The sequence below is a fragment of the Opisthocomus hoazin genome, chromosome 26 (assembly GCF_030867145.1).
Source record: "Opisthocomus hoazin isolate bOpiHoa1 chromosome 26, bOpiHoa1.hap1, whole genome shotgun sequence".
In the NCBI taxonomy this organism is placed as follows: domain Eukaryota; kingdom Metazoa; phylum Chordata; class Aves; order Opisthocomiformes; family Opisthocomidae; genus Opisthocomus; species Opisthocomus hoazin.
The window spans coordinates 7,688,736-7,701,787 of record NC_134439.1 but is presented as its reverse complement, the minus strand read 5'-3'; the positions used below and the strand labels follow the sequence as shown (position 1 = coordinate 7,701,787).

At 52.6% G+C, this 13,052-nt stretch overlaps 2 protein-coding genes and 1 pseudogene across 2 annotated transcripts in view; all 3 read right to left on the bottom strand.

Moving 5' to 3' along the window:
* The window catches only part of LOC142364277 (cyclin-Y-like protein 1-B), a 57,668-nt gene that overhangs the window by 8,765 nt on the left and 35,851 nt on the right, over positions 1-13,052 (bottom strand).
* LOC142364209 (feather keratin Cos1-1/Cos1-3/Cos2-1-like) lies at positions 1,526-1,831 on the bottom strand. Its single transcript, XM_075443382.1, has one exon. It carries the CDS (start codon positions 1,829-1,831, stop codon positions 1,526-1,528), a length of 306 nt encoding a protein of 101 aa, XP_075299497.1.
* LOC142364208 (feather keratin Cos1-1/Cos1-3/Cos2-1-like) lies at positions 8,831-9,576 on the bottom strand (annotated as a pseudogene).

Below are 13,052 nucleotides of genomic sequence, written 5' to 3'. Positions count from 1 at the left end.
GAGGATCCCACAACGGTGTTCTGTGGGAAGGAGCTGAGGATGGGTCCGGGCAGGGTCACCACCACGGCGGAGGGCTGGATGACGACATTGGAGCTCTGGCACTGCCTGACACAGGGCTCATTGCAGCTGTTGGCCAGCGGGGTCGGGCCGCATGGCTGGCATGGCAGGCATGAGTTGCTCAGAGCACTTGGGCTTTTGGTCCAGCAGGTGCCGAAGAATATCAGCCAACGCAAGAGGGCTGAGAACGGTGCAGCAGAGTGAGATCAGAGAAGCTGCTGAGCACAGAAACTGTCCCACTGTGGTGACAGTGGCCCAGTGGGAATGGAGGGGTGACGGCTGTTGCGCAGAGTCTTTTGGGAGCGCAGCTGGAGCCTGGCAGTGTTGCAACCTCAGAAGCCCAGGAAAGCTGCCCCAGGCTTGGAGGACACAAAGGACCAGAGAGCAGCCATGGGTCTGTGAACACTGGGTGCTGTCCTGGAGCTACAGTGCCCATGGGGCTGTTGGATTCACAGGGAGTGGTGAGTCCATTTGTGTGGCCGATACCAGTACTAACTGGTGCATTGCCTCAGCCCTGACTATCTGAACAGCAGCTGGGCCCTGCCAGGCTCTCCAGGACCGTATGAGGTACCTATCTAATGTGCCTGTGATTGTGTGCGCTGGCTGTGGACCTGAGATGAGGCAATGGAAAGGACGACAAGGGGGAGAAGAGGCTGTGGGCTGTCATCAGGTATTATTGTCTCTAGATGCCCACTGCTGCCACCCTTTGGAGCCATTCTCTACTTGAGCCTCCTCCCCCAGCACAGCTCCATCCAGGCCTAGAGGACGACCCTTCCCCAAGAGACAGAGGGGCTGCTGACCTCATCCCTTGGCCTCCTGCCACCATGGGCTCCTCACTCAAGGACAGCAGTTTTCTGGGCTCCCCACTGACAGAATGTTCTCCAGGGCCCAGTGCTCCAGGCCCATCTCGTAACACACGCAGCAAGGCTGACTCTTGGCCTTTGCCTATGGAGTAGCCAGGAATGTCTTCCTCAGCTCCAAGGGACGGGGCACAGTGAGCAACCCAGTGCACTGAGTCCTCCCTTCTCTTTCCTCTAGGACTGAGGAAGGGTCTTCTTTTGCACCCAACTTAATCCTCTCCAAAAAGCCACCGTCTTTCCTGAGCAGACTAGAAGACTTGCCTCAGAAGAAAGGAGGACACGGAGGCCCAGGCTTGGATGCAGCACAACTTTAATGAGTCTAAAAAAGAAGAGGAGATGGCTCACAGGGAGCACCAAGAGCAGCCAGTGAGATGTGGTAGACCTCCAGCAGCGTGTCGTTCTGACTGCCCTGCAGAGGGACGGAAGACAACACGTCCCCACCAGGCTGGCATTGGGAGACAGCAACAGCATAGGAAGGAAAGAGAGGAGAGTGGAAGAAGGAAACAATGGCCCAAAGCTCTAAATGCAATGCCCCAAAGCTTTATCTTCCATCCAGCATGATGTTCTGAGGTCTTGGAGGTCCTTGCCCGAGGAAGCTCCCAGCAGCTTTAGCAGGGTCGACATCTGTTGCCACAGTAGCGGCTGGTAATGCAGGAGAGGTCAAAGCCTCCGGAAGAGATTGGCACTCCGTCACAGCTGAGGATGCTGCCAACAGCGGCGGAGGTGGAGGATCCCACAACGGTGCTCTGCGGGTAGGAGCTGAGGATGGGTCCGGGCAGGGTCACCACCACGGGGGAGGGCTGGATGACAATGGTGGAATTCTGGCACTGCCTGACACAGGGCTCATTGCAGCTGTTGGCCAGCGGGGTCGGGCCGCAGGGCCGGCAGGGCTGGCACTGATCGTAGCAGGACATGTCTCTGATCTGGAGGGGCACCTGTGAGAGAGGGCAGAGGGAAGCAGAACACAGAGGCGCATGAGCAGCAGCACTGCGCCCAACCATGGGGAAGCCCAGGCCCCTACAGGCCCAGCACAGGCTGTCCAGTTGAAAGACACCTCAACTTAGTCCCAGGCTCTACAAGTGGAAGAACTTCTCTGCCCTTCCCTCTCCCATGAGAAACAGCTCCTGGCCCAGGGCTAGGACAGCACCTGTCAGTTGAGACAGACATCAGCGAAAGACCTGATCTTGGAGGAGGAGGAGGAGCAGAGGCTTGACACTCACCTGATTCCCAACGAGAAGGAGGCGAGAGAAGTGGATGTGAGAGCCGAGAGCTGGGCTGCCTTTTGTAGTAGTCCTGCACTGCCTCAGGCCCAGAGCCACCCTTTGAGGAAGTAATAATTTTCTGACAGATTCATGTCAAATGCAAAGCATCTCATCTAATCTATGCACCGTGCCCCGGTTTCCTGCACTGCTGCCTTTTCATTTCCTGGCTTATGCCACCTGCTTTCCTTTAGCAAGGCTTCTGTAAGTGCCGTGAGGAGAGTCCCTTTAATTTCTGAGGTAGAGTCTTGTCATAGCAGACAGAAGACTCAGCTCGAGTGCCGGTGGCATCCTGTGCAGGCAGGTGATGTGCACCTGGGTCACTCCAGTGGGCTTTTTTGTGGCAAAGCTGTCAGGAAACAGGCACTGCTCTCCCGCTTCCTGTCTTCTTGCACAAGGATTCCCATTTAAGATGACTTGCCGCATCCTCTTCTCTTGCTCCTCCCACCTCTCTCTGATGGTCGCTCGTTGCACGAAGGTGAGCTGCTGCTGGGAGTGTTGGACCTTACTGCAACACTAACAATACTGTTGGGAACATTTTGCTGGGCTCATTTGCCTCATTCCCTCCCTGTGCAGTCCCTGTAGGTCACCAGGGCATGTCTGGGGCCTGTTTTTTTCCCAAGTTCCACTGGAGTCCAGTTCTGTCAGTGTTGTCCCCAGCATCTCCTCAGCGGAGTCCGTGCTTACTGATGTTTTCCTGGTTTTACATGGTTTTGTTTGTGCTTCGCTTTATGTTGGCTTTGTGTGAGCATGCAAAGTTTTGCATTATTCCATGCAGGTGTACAGAAGCATATGTGTGTCAGTCTGTACTTGCGTGACCCTCGTGAGGGCGTGTTCAGGTCATAGCAGGGAGACTCTTCCCTGGTGTGTTCATGAGGTACACAGAGTATCAGGTTGCTGTTGATGGAAGGAAATGGAATGGGATGGAGTGACGTAAGGAAATGGAATGCAACCTGCAGCTACATGGTGGTGTCCACAGTTAACTTGTGTGGATGCATGTGTGCTTGCTTGTGTGGACCTTTGTGCGTGTGGATCTCTGTGAATGCATGTGGGTGCACAAATTTGTGTATGACTCCATGCAGATCGGCATGATCGGGCGTATTTGTGTGTTCTTGTGTGTCCCTCATCACGAGGGAATGTGCTGCCCGTGGCACTCGCTACTGCTCTGCTCATGAGCTCTAGAGAGCAGCAGGCTCTGAAGGTTTCAGCTGGACCCCTTGTTTTCCTTGTGATCTCACCTATTGGCCTCACAAGCAAGTAGAAGGAATTTCACAACCACATACACACAGATTCCTGTGAAAACGTGCTCCCATGTACACAGAAAGGGTGCACGTACACGCATGACTGTTTGGATAAAGAAGTCTGTATTGTTACAAGCGTGTTTACATAGATGTGTGCGCACAGCTTACACAGATGTATAGGTGAAAACACATACAATGCGCCTGTGAGCACACAGGTCCTGGGTCTCTCTGGGGTGGGGTTAACTTTCCCCACATGAGCCCTCCGAATGCTGTGCCTCGTATTAGTAGCTACAACGGTGCTGATAACACACTAAGGTTTTGACTGCACAGCAGCAAGGCTGTCTCTCCCCAACTGCCTCTCCCCGAGGTCAGTAGGGAGAGGGTGGGCAAGAGGTTGGGAGGGTGCATAGCCAGGACCACTGACCCCAACTGACCAAAAGGGTATTCCGTACCATATGACATCACGCTCAGCAGTAAAGCACAAGGGAAAGGAGGAGGAGTGGGAGGGCATTTGTTATTAAGGTGCTTGTCTTCCGAAGCAACCACTGCACAGACTCTGGCCCTGCTTCCCAGGAGTGGCTGGACACAGCCTGCTGGTGGGAAGTTCAGAATGAATCGTTTTGCTTTGCTTCTGTGTGCAACCTTTGCTTTTCTTCACTAGCCTGCCCTTATCTTGACCCACGATCTTGAGTTGGGCGTGCTTTAGCTGTGGTAGTTACTAATTGTCAGGCTTCTGTGCAGGTCAGGGCGTGTGCTTGCGGCACTGCTTATCACTTTATTTGGCTGAGCTCGGGAATACGTTAACAGAACCAAAGGCTATGGGCTTTGCCCTGGCATTGATGCTCTCACTGTGCTGGGGGAACTCGCCAGGGATTTCAAACTTGAACAGGCTAGCAATCCTGGCAAACTGACGCACCACCTGATAGAAGGCTACCAGCAAGCATGGGCACCAGCTGACCCTCCGCTTAGCCCACATGGTTACCCACTGCATGCAGCATCACTCAGAAAGAGGGTGTGTGCGGGTGAGTGTTCCCTGTGGAGCGTTTCCCTCCCCAGCACTGTTTGCTTATAGACCTCAGCTTTTCCAACAGCAGCGTGTTGTGGTTGTGGTGAGGCTGGGTCTCTGGCTCCACAGCCTGTGCAACAAAGACAACTGTCATTAACAGCATGCTGGTGTGACTTTGCTGTCTGAGGTCAGACCCAAGGTCTAGGGAAAAGACCAAAGCAGTCCAATGAAACCGTCAGGTTCACGCAGTGCCTGGACTTGGGAGAGAGCTATTGAGGGATGCCACATGAAGCCCATCAGGCTCCATCCAACCCCCTGAGATGAAACTAACTGCAGCAGGGGAAGGAGACTTCAAAAGGTGTATGCGACTGGCTTGTCATGCTCGTATTCTTCCCTCAGCCTCTTGTGAAGCACACTGTTGCAGAGGGAGCCCTTGTTGTGAGACATGACTGCTCTTGTGGCTTCACGTCCTAGCCAACACAGCCTGAGGAAGGATAACCTCTTACTCGGCGTGCACCTGGACATCAGCCAAACGCTCAGCCTGTGAAAAAGACCCGTCAGCCAGAGACTGGGGAAAATGTCCTGTTCAGCCGGATTCCCACCCATGCCCCAAGCTGATGCATTGCTTTTCCTGTCTCTCTTCCACCTCAGGGGAGTCACCGTTGTCTTGTCGCAGGGAATCCCTGCACCTCGATCTCCTGACAGAAAACTGTTCTTCATTTCTACTAATGAACTTCTTGCTCTGCGCACAGTGTCATGTTAAGCCCATTTGGTGGAGCAGAGAGCTGGCCTTGGAGAGCAGCTGTGTTGGAAGCTGTCAAAACCAACCCTGGTGGCTACAAAGAAGTTTTAGCTGAGCTGTCCTTTCTGAGGGACTACAAGTGTGTGTATGTATTAGCAGTGAAGCCTTCTGGAGTGACAGGCAGAGCTCAGTCTGAATCAGATTGGGCTGTGTGAGAAGCAGAGACAGAAGAGCGAGAATCAGAAGGAGGAAAAGAGAATGAGGCACGTGAAGAAAAGTGATGTCCTGTGCCCGAGTGTGTTGGGAAGGTGAATGGTCACTGAGAAGTGCAGACAGAGGTTCTGCGTTAACCTGCTCAGCTAACATGCTCACATCTTCTCTGCTTCCTCATCTACACTTACAGCTGGAAAGCTGGATGTAGGTTGTGTGCGTGGAGAGTTCAGGGGATGATTCTTCCGCATGGCCATCTGTAGCATCGTCTGCAGGGTGTCCTTCGTGAAGAGGTCCAGTGGGCTCTTGACTGAGGGATAAAAACTACTCAGTGCCAGAGCAGGCAGAACCTGAGAGGGAGCGTTTCAGGCAAGAGAAGAGCAAATGCCTTCTCCTGCTCACTTCTTCCTTCCGCTTCCCCACTGAGCCATTTCCAGAAGCTCTGCTGGGGGGTCTGGGAGGTGGTTTTCTGACTTTCTCACACACAAACAGGACCGTTGGTCTCAGCATGCACCTGCAAATCCTGTAGGTATGCGTCATCTCTTGGATGACAGCGCGCTGGTGACTCATCCAGTGCCACTGCTTTCAGGGGTCAGAAAGGAAGAGGTGAGACCTTGGTCTCTGGGCACAGCAAGAAGGTGCCCACTGCCCGGATGATGAGTTTGGACAGTGAATCTACATGGAACTGCGGGAAGGAGGACAGTGAGGAGAGCATTAGATTCTTTCTAGCCCAGCGGTGCCTGCAGGAGATCCTCCTCTGCACCAAGGAGATGGTGATTGCCTGAAAATGGCAAGTGTCTAAATCACTACCTGGAGCTGAGTCTCGAGGTCAAATCAATATTCTGGTACTGTTGAAAAGAAAACCTAAATATGTAGAACTTGATTTAGCTTGTGTTTTGGGAGTTTTTTGTCTTTGTTTCTCACCATCTTATTTTGTTTTTGAGTGTTAATAATTTACATGAATCTTCCCCAGGTTGAGTCAGTTTTTCCTGTGAGGCTACCGGGTATTTGATCTCCCTGTCTTTATCTTCACCCAGGAGTTTTTTCAGGTTTTTTTCTCCCCTTGCCTTCTTCAGTAAGGCGATTGAGAAAGAGTGGGAGGGCATCTGACAGCCAGCCAAGGTCGAACCCAGCAAAGGACATGATAAAGCTACTCCATACTGGACAGTACCATGCCTTCGAGAAACGTGACCATCGGGAAGAAACTAATAAGATGGAGGACAGGACAAGAAACACAGCCAGGAAAGGCCCCGGGTGCCCTTAGCTGTTTCATGCAACTTCCCAGGTGGGCAGCGATCTCTTCATTGTCACTGCATGGAGCAACAAACACCTCCAGACCTTACCGCATTTCTTCCTCGTCAGGCTTCCTTTGTGGAGATTTGCTACACCACACCCGGTGTGCCAAAAACGATGCACACTTTCCTTGCCACCAAGAAGACCGTTGGGGTCACCTGCTGGCTGGCATAGTCGTGCTCTCCTTTCTTCCTGGCCATCACTGGGCTCCTGGTCCTTCATAAAGTCGTTCAATCTTTGGCAATAATCCACATGCCACACAGCCTGATGGTCCCTACTTGAGAAGCCAGCATCCGAGCTCCTAGGACTAGCTTCCTACAGCTCCTAAGGCATATGTCAACCTCTGCATAGGCTAAAAGTCTTCCCAAATACACCAAATTGCATCTTCAGCTGTGTAGCACTGAAAAGGGTGCGAGCCAACCAGGAGACGCACTTGTGAGCAGGGCCACGCTTGCAGTCATCATCGGGAACGTCTTCCTGTGTGAGGGGTTGAAATTTTTCCTCAAAAATATCCAATCATCTGTCCGGCTTCTCTTGATCCTGATCTGTTGCCTCCTGCTACCACCTTGTACATGTCAAAGGCAACCAAAGGGCTGGAGATCCCGTGCTATGAGGAAAGACTGAAGGAGGTAAGCCTTTACTCCCTGGAGAACAGAAGGCTCAGGGGGACTGCATCAGAGTAGTCCACTACTTCAAGAGCAACGGCAAAGAGGAAAGAAGCCCTCGCATGCGAAGAAGCCACGTGGAGCAGGTAAGGGGCAACGACAGGTCTCCAACAGCCAGGGACTGCAGTGCTGGCAAGGCCCTGGCCAGCGTGTGAGGAGCAGAGCTCAGAGCACTTGGGCTTTTGGTCCAGCAGGTGCCGAAGAATATCAGCCAACGCAAGAGGGCTGAGAACGGTGCAGCAGAGTGAGATCAGAGAAGCTGCTGAGCACAGAATTGTGTCCCACTGTGGTGAGAGTGGCCCAGTGGGAATGGAGGGGTGACGGCTGTTGCGCAGAGTCTTTTGGGAGCGCAGCTGGAGCCTGGCAGTGTTGCAACCTCAGAAGCCCAGGAAAGCTGCCCCAGGCTTGGAGGACACAAAGGACCAGAGAGCAGCCATGGGTCTGTGAACACTGGGTGCTCTCTTGGAGCTGCAGTGGCCCATGGGGCACTTGGATTCACAGGGAGTGGTGCCTCCAGTGTGTGGCTGGTACCGGTACTAACTGGTGCATTGCCTCAGCCCTGACTATCTGAACAGCAGCTGGGCCCTGCCAGGCTCTCCAGGACCGTATGAGGTACCTAGCTCGTGTACCTGTTCTTGTGTGCGCTGGCTGTGGACCTGAGATGAGGCAAGGGGGAGATGAGGCTGTGGGCTGTCGCCAGGTATTATTGTCTCTAGATGCCCACTGCTGCCACCCTTTGGAGCCATTCTCTACTTGAGCCTCCTCCCCCAGCACAGCTCCATCCAGGCCTAGAGGACGACCCTTCCCCAAGAGACAGAGGGGCTGCTGACCTCATCCCTTGGCCTCCTGCCACCATGGGCTCCTCACTCAAGGACAGCAGTTTTCTGGGCTCCCCACTGACAGAATGTTCTCCAGGGCCCAGTGCTCCAGGCCCATCTCGTAACACATGCAGCAAGGCTGACTCTTGGCCGTTGCCTATGGAGTAGCCAGGAATGTCTTCCTCAGCTCCAAGGGACGGGGCACAGTGAGCAACCCAGTGCACTGAGTCCTCCTCTCTCTTTCCTCTGGGACTGAGGAAGGTCTTCTTTTGCGCCCAACCTAATCCTCTCCAAAAAGCCACCGTCTTTCCTGAGCAGACTAGAAGACTTGCCTCAGAAGAAAGGAGGACTCAGAATCCTGGGCTTGGATGCAGCACAACTTTAATGAGTCTAAAAAAGAAGAGGAGATGGATCACAGGGAGCACCAGGAGCAGCCAGTGAGATGTGGTAGACCTCCAGCAGCGTGTCGTTCTGCCTGCCCTGCAGAGGGACGGAAGACAACACGTCCCCACCAGGCTGGCATTGGGAGACAGCAACAGCATAGGAAGGAAAGAGAGGAGAGTGGAAGAAGGAAACAATGGCCCAAAGCTCTAAATGCAATGCCCCAAAGCTTTATCTTCCATCCAGCATGATGTTCTGAGGTCTTGGAGGTCTTTGCCCGAGGAAGCTCCCAGCAGCTTTAGCAGGGTCGACATCTGTTGCCACAGTAGCGGCTGGTAATGCAGGAGAGGTCAAAGCCTCCGGAAGAGATTGGCACTCCGTCACAGCTGAGGATGCTGCCAACAGCGGCGGAGGTGGAGGATCCCACAACGGTGCTCTGCGGGTAGGAGCTGAGGATGGGTCCGGGCAGGGTCACCACCACGGGGGAGGGCTGGATGACAATGGTGGAATTCTGGCACTGCCTGACACAGGGCTCATTGCAGCTGTTGGCCAGCGGGGTTGGGCCGCAGGGCCGGCAGGGCTGGCACTGATCGTAGCAGGACATGTCTCTGATCTGGAGGGGCACCTGCGAGAGAGGGCAGAGGGAAGCAGAACACAGAGGCGCATGAGCAGCAGCACTGCGCCCAACCATGGGGAAGCCCAGGCCCCTACAGGCCCAGCACAGGCTGTCCAGTTGAAAGACACCTCAACTTAGTCCCAGGCTCTACCAGTGGAAGAAGTTCTCTGCCCTTCCCTCTCCCATGAGAAACAGCTCCTGGCCCAGGGCTAGGACAGCACCTGTCAGTTGAGACAGACATCAGCGAAAGACCTGATCTTGGAGGAGGAGGAGGAGCAGAGGCTTGACACTCACCTGATTCCCAACGAGAAGGAGGCGAGAGAAGTGGATGTGAGAGCCGAGAGCTGGGCTGCCTTTTGTAGTAGTCCTGCACTGCCTCAGGCCCAGAGCCACCCTTTGAGGAAGTAATAATTTTCTGACAGATTCATGTCAAATGCAAAGCATCTCATCTAATCTATGCACCGTGCCCCGGTTTCCTGCACTGCTGCCTTTTCATTTCCTGGCTTATGCCACCTGCTTTCCTTTAGCAAGGCTTCTGTAAGTGCCGTGAGGAGAGTCCCTTTAATTTCTGAGGTAGAGTCTTGTCATAGCAGACAGAAGACTCAGCTCGAGTGCCGGTGGCATCCTGTGCAGGCAGGTGATGTGCACCTGGGTCACTCCTGTGGGCTTGTTTGTGGCAAAGTTGTCAGGAAACGGGCACTGCTCTCCTCCTTGTCATCCGCATCTGCAAGAATGCCCATGTGAGAGGACATTCCACATCCTTTGCTCTTGCTCCTCCCATCCCTTTTTTATGGTCTGTCACCCATGCAGGTGGCTTTCGTCTGTGAGGGTTTGACACTATTGCAACTCAGGAAAATTGTGCTGTGCTCACTTTCCTCATCCCGTCTCTGTGCAACCTCTGCAGTTCTTCCGGCAACCCAGGAGCATGTCTGGGGCCTGGTCTTTCCCTGAGGTACTTGATTGCTCTTCTGTCATTGTCATTCCAGAATCTCCTCAGCAGAGTCCCCATTTGCTGATGTTTTCCCTCCTGTATGTGAGCATGCAAATATTTGCATTATTCCCTGCAGGAGTGCATAAGCACAGGTGTATCGATCTGGACTTTTGTGGCCCTCATCGCAAGGGCACGTTCAGGCTATAGCAGGGGTCTCTCCCCTTGTTTGTCCATGAGCGCCCCAGAGTAGCCAATTTCCGTTGCTAGAAGGAGTCCATTTGGAGCTGCCTGGTCGTGCCTTTGGCCTGGCAGAGAGGTTCCCAGTGAACTGAAATGCCATCTCTGCCTCCTGCACCCTCCATTTCTTGCTTTATGAATTGGGAGAAAGGCCAAGAAATCCTGCCTGCCTATGCAGGCTGTTGTCCCTGAATTTATTGCCTTAGCATGCAGAGTTGCTGGTCAATGGGATGGGACCCAGGCTCCTCATGTACATGCCAAGGCCAGATGCGCTTCTACAGCTCATCAGCCTGCTGCTGAGTCAGGGACCGAGACCTCACACCAGTAGGTATCAGACTAAAGGGACAGGTGTCCAGGTGTTGCTCTGCTGTGAGATACACGACATTGGACCAACCCAACTCAGAGGCAGCAGAGCTGAGGGCTGCCCCCTTCCCTTTGTTGGCCTTGCTGACACCATTCCCGGATGGTGCTTCTGGGAAGCTCCAGCCAGGGCTGACTTCTCTTCCCATAGGAGCAGCTTTCAACATGAAGTTCAGGTGCTTGGCCCCAATCAGACTTACAGTTCTAGTGGTGACACACGCATGCCTGTGTCTGGACATGGACACCACTGATCTCAGTTTGGACCCTGACATGCAGGTGACTTCCCAGCTTGACCTGAGACCTGTCTCATCTCTGTGAACACACCTGATGATCGCTGGACTTTATTGAACCCTGATTACTGTCATGAGACCTCATCCTGACCTTGACTCACTGATGCACTGTTGTTGTTTAACCCCGTCCGGCAACTAAGCACTACACAGCCCCTCACTCACTCCCCTGAAATGGGATAGAGGGGAAAGTTGGAAAGGTAAAAGTAAGAAAAATCAAGGGTTGAGATAAAGACAGTTTAAGAATTAAAAAACAATGGCAAGAAAAAAAAGAAACAACAGCAACAAAAAGAAAGGAAAATAAACCAAAGAAAAACAAATGATGCAGAAGAAAACGACTTCTCACCACCAATTGACCCACACTCAGCCAGTCCGCAAGCCATGGCAGCCCCTCCCAACTTCACCCCCCCAGCCTTACTGTGGAGCATGATGTTATACGGTGTGGAATATCCCTTTGGTCAGTTGGAGTTGGCTCTCCCAGCTGTGTCCCCTCCTAACTTCTTGTGCACCCCCCAGTCTACTCACCAGCAGTCTAAGGAGCAGAAAAGGCCTTGACCTGTGTAAGCACTGCTCAGCAGCAACTAAAACATTCCTCTATTATCAACACTATTTTTCACACAAATCCAAAACACAGCCCCATAGAAGCTACTATGAAGAAACTTAACTCTATCCCAGGCAAAACCAGTACACTCACTGACTTGCCCTTTCAGCTTGACCCCAATCATAAGTAAGTCACAAGCCTGTGCCAGAACACAAGCAGAATGACATAAAACTCTGTGCACACTTGCAGATCTATGATCTTAGCAGGGTTTTGGAAAAGCTAGGATAGCTCTCATGTCTGGAGTGTTCAGTGGCTGCGCAAAACAGAAGGCAAAATTGCAACCCTGCACACCGTAAGAGCAGACTTTTGCCCCCTCAGCGATCTGCCATGCAGAATCCTTGGGGAAAGTGCCCTGGGGGTCAAATGCGAAATACAGCAGTTAAGATCTGATGATAAAAACATGAAGGAAATCACCATAATTACCTCCATCTGTTCCACTTCCTGAAGGATCTACCAAGGACATGAGACGACTGTATTTTTGGAGCACTTATTCCAAATCTTTAAGCATGAATAGTAATAGCATTTTTCTTAAGTTTATTCAAAGCTACATCTGTCCCTTAATGAAACCTGGACTGGTTCTTTTCTGTTGATATTTTTATTCAGCTAATTGTGCCTCATACTCTTTTGGACCCACTCTACTGGGCTTATGTGGCAAGGCTTTGGTAGCAGCGGGAGGAAAGTTGCAGGGGTGGCCTCTGCGTGAAGACTCCGGGGGCTGCCCGCATGTCTGACAGAGTCAGTTCCAGCTGGCTCTTAAACAGACTCACTGCTGTCCAACACTGAGCCCATGAGCAATGCTGGCCTTGCCTCCATGAAAATATATTTGAGAAAGGGCAAAACACTGCACAGGAAGTAATGAATGAACTGAAAAAAGTGTGAGAAACAATCCTGTAACCTCCAAGGCCAGCAAAGAAGGAGGTGGAGGAGGTGGTCTGGGTGGCGTGCAGAGATTCCTGGGCAGCCCAAGGGAAAGACCACAGTGAACCAGATATCCACACTGCCACCCATGGATGATCTCTGGGATTTCTGGAAGAACAGGGACATATTGTGAGCAACCCAGACTCTCTGAATATGGACTTGATTGGTCTGTAGCAGCACAGGCCTCAAGGCCATCGAGAGGCCGGCTGTGGATAAACAGATGCTCCAAGGCCAGCTGCGGGTAAACAGGTGTTCTGTTAATAGATGCTTTATGAATAGGGACCAACCATAACCGAGTGCTGTACCGAATGCTGTCTATATAATCCAGATTCTCTGCTAATAAAGTTGACTGTTATGGATCATATTGGTCGAGTTCTAGATCCCGCCGCAACAGATCTCACACCAGATCAGGTGGATATCCCCTGCAGGAATAGTGTCCTGTGCAGAGCCCTTGCTGAACCTGGCTCCTGGCAGAACTGCGGACCCTGGAGCACCCACACTGGAGCCCTCTTAGCCAGAAGGACAGCAGCTCATGGACAGGATCCACACTGGAACTGGTCTTGGAAGACT